The sequence below is a fragment of the Tupaia chinensis genome, unplaced genomic scaffold (genome assembly GCF_000334495.1).
Source record: "Tupaia chinensis unplaced genomic scaffold, TupChi_1.0 Scaffold000341_1, whole genome shotgun sequence".
NCBI lineage: Eukaryota > Metazoa > Chordata > Mammalia > Scandentia > Tupaiidae > Tupaia > Tupaia belangeri.
Window position 1 is genome coordinate 1065102 of NW_006159835.1, and position 17297 is coordinate 1082398.

The 17297-nt window shown below is 39.1% G+C and overlaps 2 protein-coding genes across 10 annotated transcripts in view; one reads left to right on the plus strand and one right to left on the minus strand.

Moving 5' to 3' along the window:
• The window catches only part of VPS54 (VPS54 subunit of GARP complex), a 75831-nt gene extending 73198 nt beyond the window's left edge, over nt 1-2633 (plus strand). For all 6 annotated transcript variants that reach the window (XM_027773327.1, XM_006152192.1, XM_027773329.1 and 3 more), the window contains one exon: nt 2357-2633. In XM_027773327.1, the coding sequence (XP_027629128.1) occupies nt 2357-2462 (106 nt within the window). In that variant the 3' untranslated portion in view covers nt 2463-2633. The remainder of the gene's footprint in view (nt 1-2356) is intronic.
• A 1933-nt stretch (nt 2634-4566) lies between these two features.
• Nucleotides 4567-17297, minus strand: part of UGP2 (UDP-glucose pyrophosphorylase 2) — a 74031-nt gene continuing 61300 nt past the window's right edge. For 3 of the 4 annotated variants that reach the window (XM_006152200.1, XM_006152198.3, XM_006152196.2), the window contains exons 5-11: nt 16430-16546; nt 14072-14205; nt 12240-12537; nt 10246-10443; nt 9502-9744; nt 6089-6193; nt 4567-5018 (exon numbers count right to left, since the gene is read on the minus strand). In XM_006152200.1, the coding sequence (XP_006152262.1) occupies nt 4911-5018; nt 6089-6193; nt 9502-9744; nt 10246-10443; nt 12240-12537; nt 14072-14205; nt 16430-16546 (1203 nt within the window). In that variant the 3' untranslated portion in view covers nt 4567-4910. The remainder of the gene's footprint in view (nt 5019-6088; nt 6194-9501; nt 9745-10245; nt 10444-12239; nt 12538-14071; nt 14206-16429; nt 16547-17297) is intronic. The other variant, XM_006152197.2, reaches the window with a different exon arrangement.

Consider the following 17297-nt stretch of genomic DNA (forward strand, 5'->3'; position numbering starts at 1 on the left):
ACCTTTTCTATACCTTCCTGGTTGATTTTTTTTTTTTTTTTTGAGAAGTTTTTTTTTTTTTTGCTATAGGGCGCATGCACTCGCCAGAGAGAGATATAGAGACAGAAAGCGAGAAATCACCCCCAGAGGGGATGGTCACGCCGCAGTCCCTTCTCCTCCATTCTCTTCTTGGGATCTTGGGCACGCATGCACACGCGCCTGGCATGTTTCAGGCCACTGGGTCCGGGACACGAACCACAGTCGACTACGTGGGAGTCCAGTGACATAGCCATTACGCCAACTGCTGGTTCCCCTTTCCTGGTTGATTTTTCAACTTTTGATGTAAAACATATTTTCTATACTTTCCTGGTTGGACTGTAAACAGTTATGTTTATTACACATTGACACTGGTAATGTTTTTAAATGGATATTTGTATTTAATTTTTAATACAGCCTTAGAAAGACTGTATCTTTTTTTTAACCATTGCTTTCAGTATCAATGTACTTACCACATTAACAGAAGCATGATAGAATCTTTTAAAAGATTTTGAAACACCCTAAATTAGATGAGTTTTATCTTGTGGTAAAGGGTGAGACCATAAGTATATAAGGCCAGTGATATTTATAAATTACATAGTCGTACAAATATTAAAGGTGTTTACAACACCTTTCAGCATGTAGTACAGCAATCCAGAACTTATGTGTTCATTCAATGATTGTAGCTGAGCTAGATTTCCTCACCTCTTTTATAGACTTCTAAGTCAAGGTCTCCTATTTGTTTCTTCATGGGTCACCTGGTGTCAAAAATACATCTCATCTCATGAGTAACTATTTTTTTACATGGAGCATTGAGATTTCTGTTTATCTTTGAAATGCATAAAGTTTAACCCAGATAGAGATCAGTTACCTGAGAAACTACATTCACCTTCATTGTCATGATATAAAATATTTAAATTATAATTGTAATTAAAACTATTATTTGTAAGATGGGGTAATAATAGTATTTATCTGTCAGGGTTATTTTGGAATAAAGTGAAATAGTATAAATGAAAGCACCTTAAAACTTATGAGATGCTACCTATATGCTGTTCATTACCTATTTTCTTCTGCAGCTGTGAAGGCCATTTATAATGGGCTGGTATGAATTACATAGATTTGGAACCATGAGTTTTAGATACATGTTGAAGAAGGGATTGCAGCATGGCCATACCACCAAGGGGTGATCTCTCTCTCTGTCAAGTGCACATGCCCTATAGCAAAAATCTCTTAAATTTTTTTTATAAAAGAATTAAAGAATTGGTTTTATTTATTATTATTATTATTATTTTTATTTGCAATGGGGCATGTGCACTCACCAGATAGACAGACAGACAGACAAAGAGAAAGCAAGGAAGCAAGCCACCAGATCCAGGACTCAAACAGCGGTCAGCCCTGTGAGAATCCAACACTCCAAGCACCATACCACCTGCTGGACCACCCTTTATGACATTTTTTAAAAAGGCATTTTATTAGCAAATCAAAGGGAAACAATGACTATTTTTTTCTTTAATAGTTCACTGTCTAACAGAAATGTTCTTTTAGATACAGGCATTCATTAATGTGACAGCTTAGTACTTAGAAATGCAATTCTTTTCTGTTTCACCATGGTGTTAAATGATCAGTTTCAAGTTTTTTATGTAATAGTATTTATTTATATTGTGTCCCAGCCCTAGATGGCATTCAGGAAACCTGGCCTGAATATACTGTTTTAGTTATATACATGTATACTCTAGTAACAACAACTAATTGAAACTTTTAATCTGTTATTTTCTCTATTTTAATTCATGCTTTTTAAAAAAAAAGAAATTTTTTTTTTTTTTTTTTGCTATAGGGTGTGTGTGCTCGCTGGAGAGACAGAGATAGAGACACAAAGAGAGAAATAATCCCCCAGGGGGATGGTCACACTGCAGTCCCTTCTCTTCCAGTCTCCTGTCCGGATCTTGGGCATGCACACACATGTGCCTGGCTTGAATTTTAAGCTGCAGAGTCCAGGACTCGAACCGCAGTTGACCATGTGGGACTCCAGCAATGCAACCATTACACCACCTGCTGGTCCCAATTCATGCTATTTGAAATCTGATTTTATTGGCAGTATTTATTCTGAAACTGACTCCAACATGCATTAGTTTATTCTTTTTCCAAACATTATTGAAATGGAACATGATGGCCTGATAATATGATAGCAAGAATCCTGCTAAGGTCATGTTGCCATTTGTCTTCTAGCATGTCTGCATTTTAAGTAATACTCCAGCAGCTAGGGAGGACTCTGTGAGCACTGGTGCTTTAATTATCTAAGCAGAAAGTAAGATTTAAAAGTGATTTTCTCTCCAATGTTTAGGTTGGTCACAGCTGATGTAGCTTTTTACACTGGAAATCTTCAAGCCTTAAAAGGTCTTAAAGATTTGGACCTAAATATGGCCGAGATCTGGGAACAGAAGAGGTGATGACAGACTGGAAAACTGGGTAGCTCATCTGACCACAGGATGTGTATGTTTATGAAGAAAATCTGGATGCCTGGGATTGGAGAACTAAGCCTGGAACCCAAAGTGAGCTGGGGTGGGGGAAGGGGAAGAGGAAAGCATCGGTGTCGAGAAACTGGATTCAGTGGGATTTACAAGAAAAAATGTGCATCCTTCAGTGAGGAGTAACTGATCAGGTGTCTATAACATTTTTCATTCTCTCTGGAAACAGACTCAGGTTTCTTTGGACCAAATCCAAAAGAACACATAGCTGTAACACAGCTGTAGTTGACTAGAATGCTCTGTATACTTTATATTAAAAAAATGCTTTGCATTTCTTCCAGTGCAATGAAATTCATATGGTGTCCCACCTTATTTAATGATGGTACAATTTAAAATATTAAAATCTTAGTCAACCTCTGTAGAAAGTTTTCTCTATGAAAGTAAAGCTGTTTGAAAAATTATTTTTTTACAGATCTTTCTATAAAAAATAAACATCTTTTGATTGCTTGGATTTAGGAATTCAGTTTTTGTTTTAGTGACCAATGTCAAGTTTCAGGCTCTGTGTGTTGCATATTTAATCCGTCTACTACCACTATATGTGTTGACTGGGTAAAAGCCTTCTAGAACAGTCTAAATACTTGAAAGGCTGATTACAAATAATTAAATAATAATATACTGGTATTTATTTATGCAACTTTACTAATTTAAATACTTTTCAGAAGTGGAATACAAAAAGACTACAGTTTAATAGCTGTATTTTTATAAAGGTATGAAAGGTTTGGGATTATTTTTAGTTAGTTTTTTTTTTTCCTTTTTATTTCTAGCAGAAGAATGCAATTCATATAATCTGCCTTATGAGTTCTTGTTTTAACATTTGGATAACACAAGAAGTATGCCCCCCTTGGATTCTTATTTTTAAGTTACCATCAATCTGTATATGAACAAAGACCAGGGAAAAATAAAACTTTTAAAATATAGGCTGCTGTATTGGGCCAGAAATAAAAGATGACAAGTTAAAGACTTTTATAATACCTACCTTCAAAATTAGAATCGTTAGCACTCTACAAATGAAAGTGCCTGTGCCTCACCTCTCACCAAGAATCTTGCCTAACTCTGTCAGAGTGCCTAATCTTGTGGTGATTATGTACAATGAAGTAGTCTTGTTTTGTGCTCTTTGGTTTCTTAAAAGGAAAGCTTGTTTGCTTTTCTTTATTATTACAGAGGTATGTCATTGGTTCTTAAACTGTCTATCTAAAATAAAGCTCTAAAAAATAATCAGACTTTAAAGGACAACTTTTTTTTAATGGTACACAGTTAACTTTAAATAAGCAGTCTACTCAAAACAAGTTTGGAAAATGTGATTGATCCATAGAGAAAGGCATAAATTGAAGTTAACCAGCAGCCTTGATTTGAAATGTTAGTCATGAATAGTTTTCAGTGACAACAAGCAAGCTTCAAGAAATAAAGCTTCAAGGAAAGGTGACGTTTAGAAGTTACACTGCTGTCATGCTATACCAGAGTACACGGATGTAGTAGAAATGCCCTGCTCCTGCCCTTCCTCTCACAGCTGAGAAAAGAAACACCACTCTGTTTAATTAAACAGTCTGTGAAAAGCATGGCAGACATTCAAGCTTTAGAATTAGATGACAGGTACCTCAGGTTTAATTCCTATGGAAATAATGGCATGGTTAAGATTCTTAGAAATGTAAAACTAAACTGGGTAGGTAACTAGATATTCCAAGAGCAAATCTCTTAACTTACACAGTAACTTTAGCAAGAGTAAACCATTTAATTTTGCCGTTTCATAAAGTCAGCATTAAAAAAGTAGGGCCAGCCATAGTCCAGTGAGCTGGAGCCCCCATGGCTGACTGTGCCATCCCAGTCTCAGCCCCAGTGGCTTGACAGACAGAGTGGGTATGTGTGCAAATGTGCCCGAAGTCCCAAAAGGTTGGAGAAATGGAGAACAAGGGACTACAGTGTGACCATATCCCCTCCCTCCCCCCGGGTGGAGGGGGGGTGCCTTTTCCCTCTCTGGCCTTTAACAGTTAAAAAACAATCTGAATAAAAAAGTACAAGTATACACATGTATTGTTTCACCATTTTATTTCTGAAGCCACAGCAATTTAAGGTGACCATCATTGAGGCTTCTTTTGAAAGATCTTCCAGCAGACCTGCCCCAGTTTTAAGATTAAACAATATTGCACTTTAAGGTGAACTAACTTTCAAGGACCTCTTCAAAGAAGAAAAGTATTGCTCCATCTGTGCTTATCTTAAACTAAAAGCATACTGCAGAAAACACTATAGAAATCAACACTGCACGGTACAGTAACATAGTAAAGTACCTGCGAGTTTTAGAATCTTAGAGAACATTTCATTGTAAGAAACTATTTAGCCCATTATGAGTATAAAGGGTACACAGTATTTTTCATTTCAGTGGTCCAAGATGCGAAGGTTCCCAGATACAATCTTGTTCTCTAATACGGCTCCAGGTGGGATGTCAATTCTGTCACCATGATTTGCAATGATGATCACTGTTCCCTAAGAAACAGGGAGGACAAAAAGCAAGAATGTACTTGCAACTGTAACTGAAAAGCAATTGATTATCTTTCAGTAATCAAATTTATGTACAACTCCTTCTACAATGGAGTAATTGTATTTACAATAATACTAAACATGAAAAACAACATGTGAAGGAAAATTGTAATGTGTCCTTCTCTAGCAATTCTGGCAGCAGTTCTAGACTCCTCACTTCCTTGTCAGGGGTAGTCAGTAACAAGAGCGGAAGGAGATCCAGTGCTGCGACATAACCTGGCCCTTTTTAAGGCCTCCTCCCAGGCCACCAGCATCATCCAACTTTCATAAAGAAATTAAAAGGTGCTTGGTTTATATTTACATACAATTTTTTTTTTAAAGAACAGTTTACTGTTTAATACTTTTCATGTCTTGAGACTTCAGGCACTATCAGCAATAATGTTCAAGATGTGTATTTCCTGGCTTTTTAAAATATCTTCATTTAAGTAAGTAGCTTTAATGTGAAGACAACATGATATCTGGATATGGGATATTCTTTTAAAATTCTTGAGTTGAAAAATCTGTTGTATCTTTGGTTGCAAGCTTTAATAGTTACACCTCTATTTTCTTGTGCTAGCCTAGAATGATAGTCAATATTGATGACAACAGGGTCCTTTTAGAGGAACAGACTGTACATGAAGTAATCATTTTTTCTGTTTTCATTCAAATCATCACCTTTAGTGAACTAATAATGCTAATAGTGATACTATTTTAAAGACTGTACATTTAATTAAATAGTATCAGTTCAATTACCAATTAGTGTTTGCTTTCCATTTGAATGGTGTTCTGCCGAATTCCTATACAAAACAATTATGCTTATATTTTAACTAGGTTATATACCTGTGGAAGGCAGTATTAATACTAAATACTGTGATAACCTATTTCATGTCTGTATCTACTCATTTAAAAAATGTATCTATCTTATAAACATCTTCTATAGAGTAAGAAGTATTCCTTAAAATAAAGGTAAATTAAAGAGAAGAAAATGAAATTTATTTTGTAAAGGTATAAGAAATGTAATTTTCATCATAATATACCTTTAGTGAAACATTCTTGCCAAATGTCACATCTCCTGAAACTGTCAGGTGATCCAATTCAAGCATATCTGGTATACTTTCAAATCTTCTTAAATAATCTTGAACCTTAAAGAAAAGTAGAAACAAAATTTGTCTCAAAAATAGGTTCATAGGCCCACCCATGGTGGTGCAGGTGGTGGGGCACTGCACCATAGGATGCTAGAACCATATAAGAATTCTTGAGTTCAGCTCCCAAGTCAACCTTAAGACGCTACATCCATGATCCTGGATGGTGAGGGGATTGTGACATGGTAGGCTTCTGCCAGAATTGTGTGGCCTCTGCTTCTGTGTCGCTATCTCATGAAGGAAATAAATAAACATTTTTTTAAAAAATTGGAGCCAGCAGGTGGCGTGGTGGTTAAAGTGCTGGTCTCCCACATGGCTGACTGGTCTGAGTCCCAGACTGGCAGCTTGGGAATCACAGTGGGTGCATGTACATGTACTAGCATGTGTGTGTGCATGCCCAAAGTCCTAAGAGAAGGGAGGAGCAGGGACTGTGGCATGACCACCCCTGCTGGGGGGTGATTTTTCAGTTTCCCTCTCTCTGTCCCTCTATGTCTCTCTGGTGAACACACATGCCCCATGGCAAACATCTTCTAAAAAAAGGTTTACAGGGGCCACCGGGTGGTATGAAGGTCAAGGTGGCTGGATCTCACATAACCAACTGTGCAGTGTGAGTCCCAGATGTGGTGGCTTGAAAAACATGCTGGGAAAAAAAAACCACGCTGGGCGTGTGTCTGTGTGTCTATGTATGTATCCAAAATCCCAAGAGCAGAATGGAAAAGGGATTTTGGTGTGGCCATCTCTCTCTGTCTCTTTCCAGTGAGCACACATACTCTCTAGCAAACTGAAAAAATAAAGGGTTCTCAGAAAATAAATTAAATAAATAAGATAGTTTAGCTGAACTGTAAAAACATTTTATGGCCAAGCTCAGGTCATTTGTGAGAAGAATGTATTTTTTACGTACTCACTATATACCAGTTCTCACGTAGGGAAGACCCAGGAGATAGGAACATTGTCATTACAATCAAGCAATATAAAATATAGTTAAGCAGAGCAGATGTTGAAAAACAAAGATAACCAACCAACATGCTAAGAGTCAGATGAGTACATGAACTGAATTTAATTGGAAAAGAGAAAGTTCATCATGGTTGGAAGGAGACTAAACTGGAGCGAGGCAAGATTTAGAAGTGGAGCACATTTTAGGAAGAATAACTGCACACATTATTATAAATTATCACTGTCTTTGTCTCATCTCCTTAGATTTACAAGCACTAGAGATTACCCTGTATGACCTGCAATTGGCTTCCACCACCATGCCACCCTGGCCATACTGTCCTTTCCCCCCTACTATTGGAGTTGAAGTGTTTCTCCTACTTGAAAAGCCAACCTCTCCACTAACACACAGGTCCCTTTTATGACTTTTACAAGGATACTTCAGCAATTCTCCCTCTTCAGTGTTTTTTCCTCTTTACTGCATTAATTCCCACCAATTATAAACATGCTGTAAATTCTCCCATATTTTAAAAACAAAACCTCTCAAATCATCCTTCTTTCTACCTAGGAGCCCCTTTCTCTTTCTTTTTAAGACAGAACTCTTGAGCGAGCTGTCTACATTCATAACTCAGTTCCTCTTCTCATTCTTTCTTAAATCCATTCCGGACAGGCACAGATCTTCCATATTGATTAATGGTGAATTCTCATTCACTTTACTTGAATGACCAGCAGTATTTGACAAACTCCCTCTTTTTTGAAACATTTCCTTTGACTATCAGGACACACACATTCATAACTGTCTATTCAGTTCCTCATCTGCAGTCCATAGGTCCACACCACATGGCACTAAGCCACACCCAAGCCTAGAATAGACTTGGGTGGCACAGTAGGACCTCACAGGCTCACCTTGTCACTTCATTAACCATATAACATTTAATGTTTTTTTTACTTTAGGATGTGTGCACTTAGTGGGAAGAGAGAGAGAAAGTGAGATATCAACCCCCAAGGGGATGGCCATGCTATAATCCCTTCTCCTTCATTCTCCTCTTGGGAGTCTGGGCATGCACACATATGTGCCTGGTATGTTTTTAAAGCCACTGGATCCTGGACTCAAATGGCATAGTTGATCATGTGGGTGGGAACCAGTGTCTTTTTTTTTGCTATAGGGTGCGTGCACTTGCCAGAAAGAGACAGAAAGCGAGAAATCACCCCTCAGGGGGGATGGCCACACTGCAATCCCTTCTCTTCCACTCTCCTCTCGGGATCTTGGGCATGCACGCACAAGCGCCTGGTGTGATTTTAAGCCACCAGTTCCTGGACTTGAGCTGCAGTTAACTACATGGGAGTCCAGCGACATAGTCATTATGCCAACTGCTGGTCCTGGGATCCAGCGTCTTAATCACCAAAATGCCAACTGGGTCAACCTCACAATGTTATATGTGATTAAATTTTGTAGTAGTGTGCTGTTTCACCATGCTTGCTACTGCCCCTGCCTGGCACACTTTGTTCCATACAGCTGCATGACACCTCAACCTCTCAGTGACGCTGTCTGTAGCCACCCAATGTAAAATTATAGTAGCCCCTAACTACATATTCCCTATTCTCCGTCCCTGCTCTATTTTGCTCCATAGCAATTTCACCATTTGGCGTATGATACATTTGATTTACTTAGTTATAATCCTAACCCCCACTAGAATGTCAATTCCATGAAGACATGATTTTAATCTATTTTGTGTTTTGTCATATTCCCAACACCTGGATACTGCTCAGCATATGGTAGGGGCTCAATAAATATGTTAAACCAGAAAATTTAATACTTTTCCCACTGATAATAGCATATCAATCTTGAAAGAGACATGACATAGAATAACTCAAAATTTAAACATTCTTTTCTACTTATACAATCAAGTTTCAAAAATGAAGTACACCTTTATCTTCTGTGGTCAATTCCCTTAAAATAGGAGAGGGACCAGCAGATGGCTTAATGGTTATGTCACTGGACTCCCACATAGTCGACTGCAGTTCAAGTCCTGTAACCCGGCAGCTTAAAACTCGTACCAGGCCTGTGTGTGTATATGTGTGCCAAAATCCCAAGAGGAGAACAGTGGAGGAGTGATTGCAGTGTGGCCATCCCCTGGCGAGGGGGCGGATTTCTCGCTTTCTGTTTCTCTGTCTTGCTCTGTCTCTCCAGTGAGCACAGGCACCCTATACCAAAAATCTAAGAGAAAAAAAATAATAAAATAGGAGGTCAAAGATGGAGGAATATAGCAGGTTAGCAGTGGAGACTATCTGCAATTCACATGTATATCGTATCTGTCTAATTGTACATTTAAGAAATACAAATTCACACACACACACACACCTGTGTAGTTACGTACCTTTGTGAAAGAACTGCCTAATTTAACCAAGGGCACTGTAGGAAATTCCCGCTTTTCACTCATCGTCAGAGACCCTGCATTAAGGCTGTAGAGGTTCGACATCACAAGTAGGAGATCTGATGTGGTTTTGACAGGCAGAAAACGGCTCCTTGGAACATTAATACCTAGAGAATTCTCAAAACTTTTAATGGCAGCCCCTACTGCAGTTTCTAACTGAATGACATTTAGGCCTCCATCCAAAGTCTGTAAAGAAATAGGTGTTGGGGGGAAACACAGGTTTTAGGTACCGGCAGCTTATTTCCATGCGAGCTAATTAATATTTGGTAGGTAGTTTCAGAGATCCATTGAAGGAAATAGAATTTTAAAAACTGACATGTATCAAGCATCTACCATATGCCAAGCTTATACATATGTGATCATTTTTTCAGTCTCATAACTTTTCTATTCAACAGTATTTTCATTTTACTACCAAGAACCAAAGGTTCAGAAAACTTGCAAGATGACGATGGCCAAACAGCCTATGAATACCAGACTTAACACCTCAGACTGGGGTAAGCACTCTACTCTTGAGCCCAGGCAGGGTCACACCCCACGGCCTGGCACAAAGCAGGGCCGAATGCATTCTCCGGAACACAGGACCAGACACTGGAAGGTCTGACTAGGCAAAAAGGAGTGACCAATGGCACAGGCCAGGGGGAGTGGGCACTGTGCATAGCCCACTATGATCTTAGCAACCCGGCTCACCTTTGGATTCACAATGATTTCCATGTCAATGGCATTCTGCTCCTGCAGTCTTTTAACTGCTGCAAGAGATATCCATAGGTTGTTTGTGTTAAATATTTTAAATTTCGATACAGACTTGAACTCATCAACATGTGCTTTTGGCACTTGAGCGATTTCCACCAATCTCAATTTGCCTTCATACTGAGTGAGTGTCCCACCCTAGAAAGACAGAATATAATGAGTGCCTTCATATCTCTCCCAGAACACAAAGCAAGATGTCTGAAGACAGAACAAATAAATTCAGGTTGTCAGTTATTTTATTTCATTCCCCTGCCATCCTGTCTGTAATAAAAATGCAGGGAATACATCAGGTCTTCCTCACTTTCCCAAGATCTGCTACAGGAAGAGCCATTCTTAATCTCTAACCACAACCCACCTCAGGCCCTGCTGTGACTGGTTCTAGGAAAATAGATACAGATACATAAGTGGTTGAAAATTGAACCTTGAGTGGCCTTAGTCTAGATGGGTTGTTTTTAAATTTTTTTTTTTTTTGAGAGGATTTTGCTATAGAGTGCGCATGCTCTCCAGAAAGAGAGAGAGAGATAGAACGCGAGAAATCACCCCCTGGGGGGATGGCCACACTGCAGGCTCTTGGACACGCACATACATGCGCCCACCATGAGTTTAAGCCACTGGGTCCAGGACTCGAACCAAGGTCAACTACATGGGAATCCAGTGACATAGCCTTTACGCTAATTGCTGGTCCCAAGCATTTTTAAATTAATTTCATTTGTTATTACGTTTTAATTTGACCAGAGAGACAGCAGGAAAGTGAGAAAACAAGACATCAGGTCGAGGACTTGAACCATAGTTAGCCATGTGGGAGTCCAGTGCCTTAACCACACCACCTGCTGGCCCCCTAAATATGATCTTATAGCCAGTAGGCCATGGCAGTATAAGAAGAAGGGAACACCCTTACGTGAGGGGGACATATATAAGAGGCACTGAATCCAAGCCAGAGACCAACTGTTGTATTTAAGTACCACCTACTTTTTTTCTTACTTACTGTGGGTGTTTGTAAAACCTAGTGTACCATTTTATCAAAAGCCAAGTGTCACAGCAACCAAACATGCAAGGTTAAACAAATTAGTGCCTTGCATCAAAATGACTGCTTTTTAATTTTTCTTAAAATTAAAGTATACAGATATTCCAGGGATGAAACCAAAAAATATATAAATACATTCTGTAGAAATAGAAACAGTAACTTTTCATTAAAGAGACAACTGAAACATAACACCTAAAAGTGTCAAACTAGGAGACTTAGAAGTTTGAAAAAACTTACTCAAAGTTTCATGCTTTATCTTGTAAATATATATAGAAATTATTCAGTTAAAATAACTGACAGATTGGGCCTGATGGTTAAGGCAGCCAGATCCCATATGACCAACTTCATGATTCAAGTCCCAGTCGGACGCTTGAAAAACACACCAGGCACTGAAGTGTCCATACCCAAAGTCCGGACAGGATGGAAAAATGGAAGTGAAGAGACTATAGTGTGACCATTCCCCTGAGGGGGTGCTTTCTCCTGGCTCTCTGTCTCTCTGGTGAGTGCATGTGCCCTCAAACAAACAACAAAAATGTGGTAAAGATTTTCCAAAGTACAAAGATGATTATAATACTATTAATTCTCAGTTATGATACACAGAAGTTAAAGTACTACAGAGGATACCATCTCCTACTGTCTTATAATGATGTCAAGTGAATAAATGTATGCTGATTAAAATAGAAACCTTCGAATTAAAATAGGAAAAGGAAGGAAAGATGGAGAAGGGATTGCAGCATGACCATTCCCCATAGAGATGCTTTCTCCTCTCCCTCTGTTTCTGTCTCTCTCTAGGGAGCACATGCACCTTCTAACACAAAAAAAAATAATTAAAAATACATTTAAAAGTTCTAACTACATAACCTATGAACTAAAAAACATGACTCCCCAAACTGCTCCTTTCAGTATTTACCTTTACGTCTGCACGTGTTTTGTTTGTGACCTCCATGACAAATTCACAGCGTTTTCCATTGGGTGGGTTCATTAGATGATTAAGAATATAAAGATCTACCGTGGCACCCAGATTATCAATGTTAGACACAAAAATATACTCTTTGCCTTCTCCTATAAATGTATCGAGCAAGCCAGAGTTATAGAAACTGGCATAGATATCACCATGACCTGGAGGGTACCAAGCTTCTGTATTTTCCCCTGAGTAAGATACATCCTTTGCTACAGGAAGCAAAGATTCTTTATTAATCCTTGGGTACCTTTAAAGAAAGGGGGGGAGAAAAAAGCCAAGTTATTTTTCAGACTGACAATGTAGAGCATTTTGGACCTTCGAGTAAATCAATGCATTAAAGTTAAATGTTCCTTCTTTTCAGTCTATCAATATTAAGTAACTTAATTATGAGTGAATCTTTAACAAAAAACACTCTTATTATTTATGTGGTCCAAAATCCTGTTTTCTAGGTAGTTAACAACTGCAAAAAAGTATTTCATGTCATTCTGATCAGGGAACACTTGATATTTTTAAGATCTATAAGATGTTTCATGACTCTCTAAGAGGAAGGATATAAGTACATTTTCTCAAACTGCTATTTCTGAAAACCTGTCTGGGGGAAAGGTACCCATTCTTGCAAATAGATATATTCAGGGATCGTTCCCTTTCTTCCTCAGAAAATTAGCAGCAGGCTGACGTTCCATGGTCTCCTCCCATCACTAGTGAGAACATAGGTAGAGGCTGGCTATGAGGGACTGGAAAGGTAAGTTGCACTGCCACAGATAGATACCCAGTATAGAGGCAAAGCATTATGGGAGAAAGCACTCATGGGAAAGAAGGTAAAAAAACAACCAAACTGCTATGGTTTAGATACTGGTTTGTCCCCTAAAGGCTCATGTTTTGGAAATTGGACCCCTGTGTAATGACAGGGATGGTGAGACCTTTAAGAGGTGAGGCTAGTGGGCAGAGTCTGGATCATGGAGGCCCCTCCCTCATGAATGGATTAATGTTGTCTCACAAATGAGCGAGTTCTGGCTTTACCTTTCAAGTGAAGGGGTTAGTTCTCACCATAGCAAGTTAAGAGGAAGGTGGCTCCTCTCAGGTCAGTTGGTCTGCCTGCCTGCGGTCTCTGCACACACTCACTGACCATCCTGCTTCTGTCGGTCATGTTGCGACATAGCACCAGAGGACTGACAGGTGCCAGCCCCGTGCCCTTTGATTTTCTAACCACTAGAATCATAAGCCAAAGAACCCTCTGTAAATCACCCAGTCTTAGGTATTTTGTTACCAACATAATAACAACATGTAGGCTGGTGTCCATTCTTAAAGAGAAGTCTTATTTCTCAAGCTACTAGGGCTTTATCACAATTCTTCATCTGAATTTCTTTTCATTCACTGTCACATCCTCAAAGCAGATTATCTCCAGAATTTTTAAAATTGTCTCCAAGCCTATTCAGGATGTTGAAGAAATTCCTTCTCATAGAAAAGAAGGTTATCAACATTGTAGAATACTGAAAGATTTTCACAGATATACCTGGAGAACAAATATGCCCTCAGAAAACAAAGACCTAAGCAAGTCTCAAATACTCTGAATATGGAACTAAATCTCAAGCAGCTTCTGTTTTAATAATTTAATAGAACCAAAATGTGATTATCACATATCTATTAGATGCTCAGCTTTTAAAGGCAGCAAACATTCAGCATTAATCTTTGGCACATGCACATCTTGAGGCTGCTTGCTACAAATAAGACAAAGAAGTGCTTTCCCAGTAATAACACCCCCAGAGTTAACCTCCTTATACCTGCTTTGATTAAAAGTGTAGATTTTCACACGACAATGATTATACTTCTGTAGTATTTTTTTTGTATCTTCATCTGTGTTAAAAGAGTTCATTAAAACAAGAGGAACATCTGTATTGTAGGTTTTGTTCAAGTGCTAAGAAAGAAAATGAAAATCAGATTACCCAGAATTAACTTTTCTTTTGCTTAAAAATTCTTAATGGTTAATCATAAAATGTCTAAAACATCATATATATGTAACCAAATAGGTAGATCTTACATAAATGCTTAGCATGACTCATATATCTTGCTAAATAATTCACCATTAAATCATCACCTTTTAGATAAAATTTGCTGTCTGCATTTTACAGAGGACTAAATTGAGGCCCAGACTGAAATGGGCAAGATGCTCCCCTCCTCGAACAGGATCTCCCAAACCTTCCAAGTCTGACTTGAGTGTGTGCACAGCCACCACGCTCTGTGGCCTTTCTGGGTAGACAAGTGCTATTTAAGCATTTACTCTGTGTTCAGAGCACTGTAAGGATGAAAGTTACAAAGATATGGCTCCCTATTCATAGGATTAATGGTCAGGAATTCTGAAGCACATCTCAACTAAAATCTTTTCAATCTCTTAGAACAGCTAAGAGGCTAAAAAGAGTGGGAAGAAAACAGGGTCTTAGAAATCAGACTGGGGACCAGCAGATGGTGTAATGGCTATGTTGCTGGACTGCCATGTAGCTGACCATGGTTCGAGCCCCGGACCCAGTGGCTTAAACTTATGTCAGGCCTGTGTGTGTGCATGCCCAAGATCCTGAGAGAAGAATGGAGAAGGGATTGTGGCATGGCAATTCCCCCTGAGGGGCGATTTCTCATTTTCTGTCTCTATCTGGCGAGCGCACATGCCCTATAGCATAAACCGCTCCAAAAAAAATAAACACATCAAAAAAAAAAAAAAGAAAGAAAAGAAAGAAAAGAAAAAGAAATCAGACTGTCCTGGGGCTGGCAGGTGGCTTGGTGGTTAAAGGTGTTAGACTCCCACATGGCTGACCACAGTTCCAAGTCCTGGACCTGGTGGCTTGCTTTCTCACTTTCCCTCTCTTTCTCTCTCTGATCAAATTAGAAGATAATAATAAATAAAATTAAATAATTCTTAAAAAAAAGAAATCAGACTGTCCTCTGTTCAAATTTTGATTCTGCAGTTACTAATTGGCTGGGGAACTTGGGGCAAGTAACTCAACCTTTCTGTGCCTTGGTTTCTTCATCTGTAAAATGAGCATGTAACAGTACTTACCTTACAGAGCTCTGAGAGGAGCAAATGAGTCAGCTCCTGTAGAGTGCAGGGCAATACCTGGTGCAGTCAGCCCTCAGTGAGTGTCAGCCTCTGTTACTGCTTATGCTGCTGCTGCCAGCACGTACTAGGCAATGTGGCGAAAGAGACGCCAAGATGGGCGTCACTGAAAAGCCTTTGGTCTATGATAATGACCAAAAACAGTCCTTCATCCTTGGCATCTAGCCAGATGCATGACATCATTTCTAGCTTTCTAAAAGAGTTAATAAAGCCATATTTTGGGCCAGATGGTGGCAGAGTGATACAATGCAATATGTTCTGTGAAGCTGACCCACATGGAAAGGTCCAGGTTTGTGTCCAGAGACCTCCCTAATTATGCTGGGAACTCACGTACTGCCTGTGACACAGGACTGGCTGAAACTGGGGATGGGTTGTGTCATTAAGACCCTGTTTGGGATGCTGTCTCTTAATGATGAAGACATAAATAAATAAATAAAAATAAAGCCAGATCACCCGCATGACCAAACTGCAACTAGAAAGAAAGGGGACAGGAGCAGCCACAGTACCACCATTGTGGTAAGTACAATGCTCTGTGACATTGGGCCCATGAGAAAAGGTCTTGAGTTCAAGTCCCAAGGTCTCCCTGTGCAGGCTGGGTGCATGCACATGTCATGCCCTGAGCTGGCTGAGGCTAGGGGTGGACTGGTATGAAGATACTGTTGTGGGTGTCTGTCTCTCTCCCCTCTCTTCTCCTCTTTCACTCTCCCTTTCCCTCTCCAAATATCTCATGGAAGAAATATATAAATAAACTTTTAAAAGAAAGGAGTGAAGGGATGGAGAGATCAAAGGAGAATCTGAACAAACCAAGAGATTTCAGCAACCACAAATCTATTTAAGATCAAAAGGTTTTTCACATTACCCTATGGATTTGCCCTGAGGAACACTACACTTTTTTTTTACACTAATAAAATGACTAAAGATAGCAAGCTCTTTGATTAGCTCAAATTCACATCTGCCGCATTTTTTAATATAACATTTATGATAACCTAAAAACTATTTTGGTATCTCATGAGGAAGGCTAAATGTTACTCACTTCAATTTGCTGAACAGTCAGGTCCAAAAAGGTATTCTCATTCCTCACACCAATCAGGCTTTTAGGGCCTTTGCAGCCCATGCTGGTTCCCAAACCACCATTGAGTTTCACTACCACCAGTTTCAGGCCCTTGGGCTTTATATTTTCATAGGGTTGAATCTGAAAGAAAAATAAAATTACAGAAGTAATTTAAACACATTATGAGGAATTAAAAGCAAAATCAATCCCAGGGTTATTTCCATGCTTCCTTAAAGAGTCTTGGTTTTTCTGAAAGTATCAACTTCAAATTTTTTTAAGGGGCACTTCTGGTTCAAAAATCAAGTACTTTTAGGCAACTTCCCTTGTACACAAAAGTATCTCAGTGGTTTATCTATGTTACAGTGGAGAAAAAGAAGGGGAAAATTGTAGTCTACAAATACTTCCTGGCTGATGACATCGTCCAAGTCTCTTGGACCATATTAAAAAACTCAGGAGTCCCAATTTGCATCAGCATAGCACACGAAATGCACAGAACTCAAGTCTAAATATCTGTGTGCACTAAAGATCCACTTCAATTCTAAAGTATATAAATAAATAACAACAATTAGTCCCCCTATCAAGGAGGTGAAGTCCAAAACAAAACACATGTGTTCCTTGCCATTCTCCTCCATCCAGTCTGGAACTTGCTCTCCAGAGGAAAATGGCATAGGCTTTCTCCCACACTGCTAGGTTATGCCCTGGGACATAAATCCTTCTTCAATTATTTAACTTTCGGGTCTCACTGTGTAAGAGCCTGTAGTGGAAAGTTCAGTGTTCACATTGTTCCAAGAAGTGTCCTGGAAGGGAGAAGCCAGAGCTGAGGCTGGAGAAGATCCTAATTCAGTGTCCT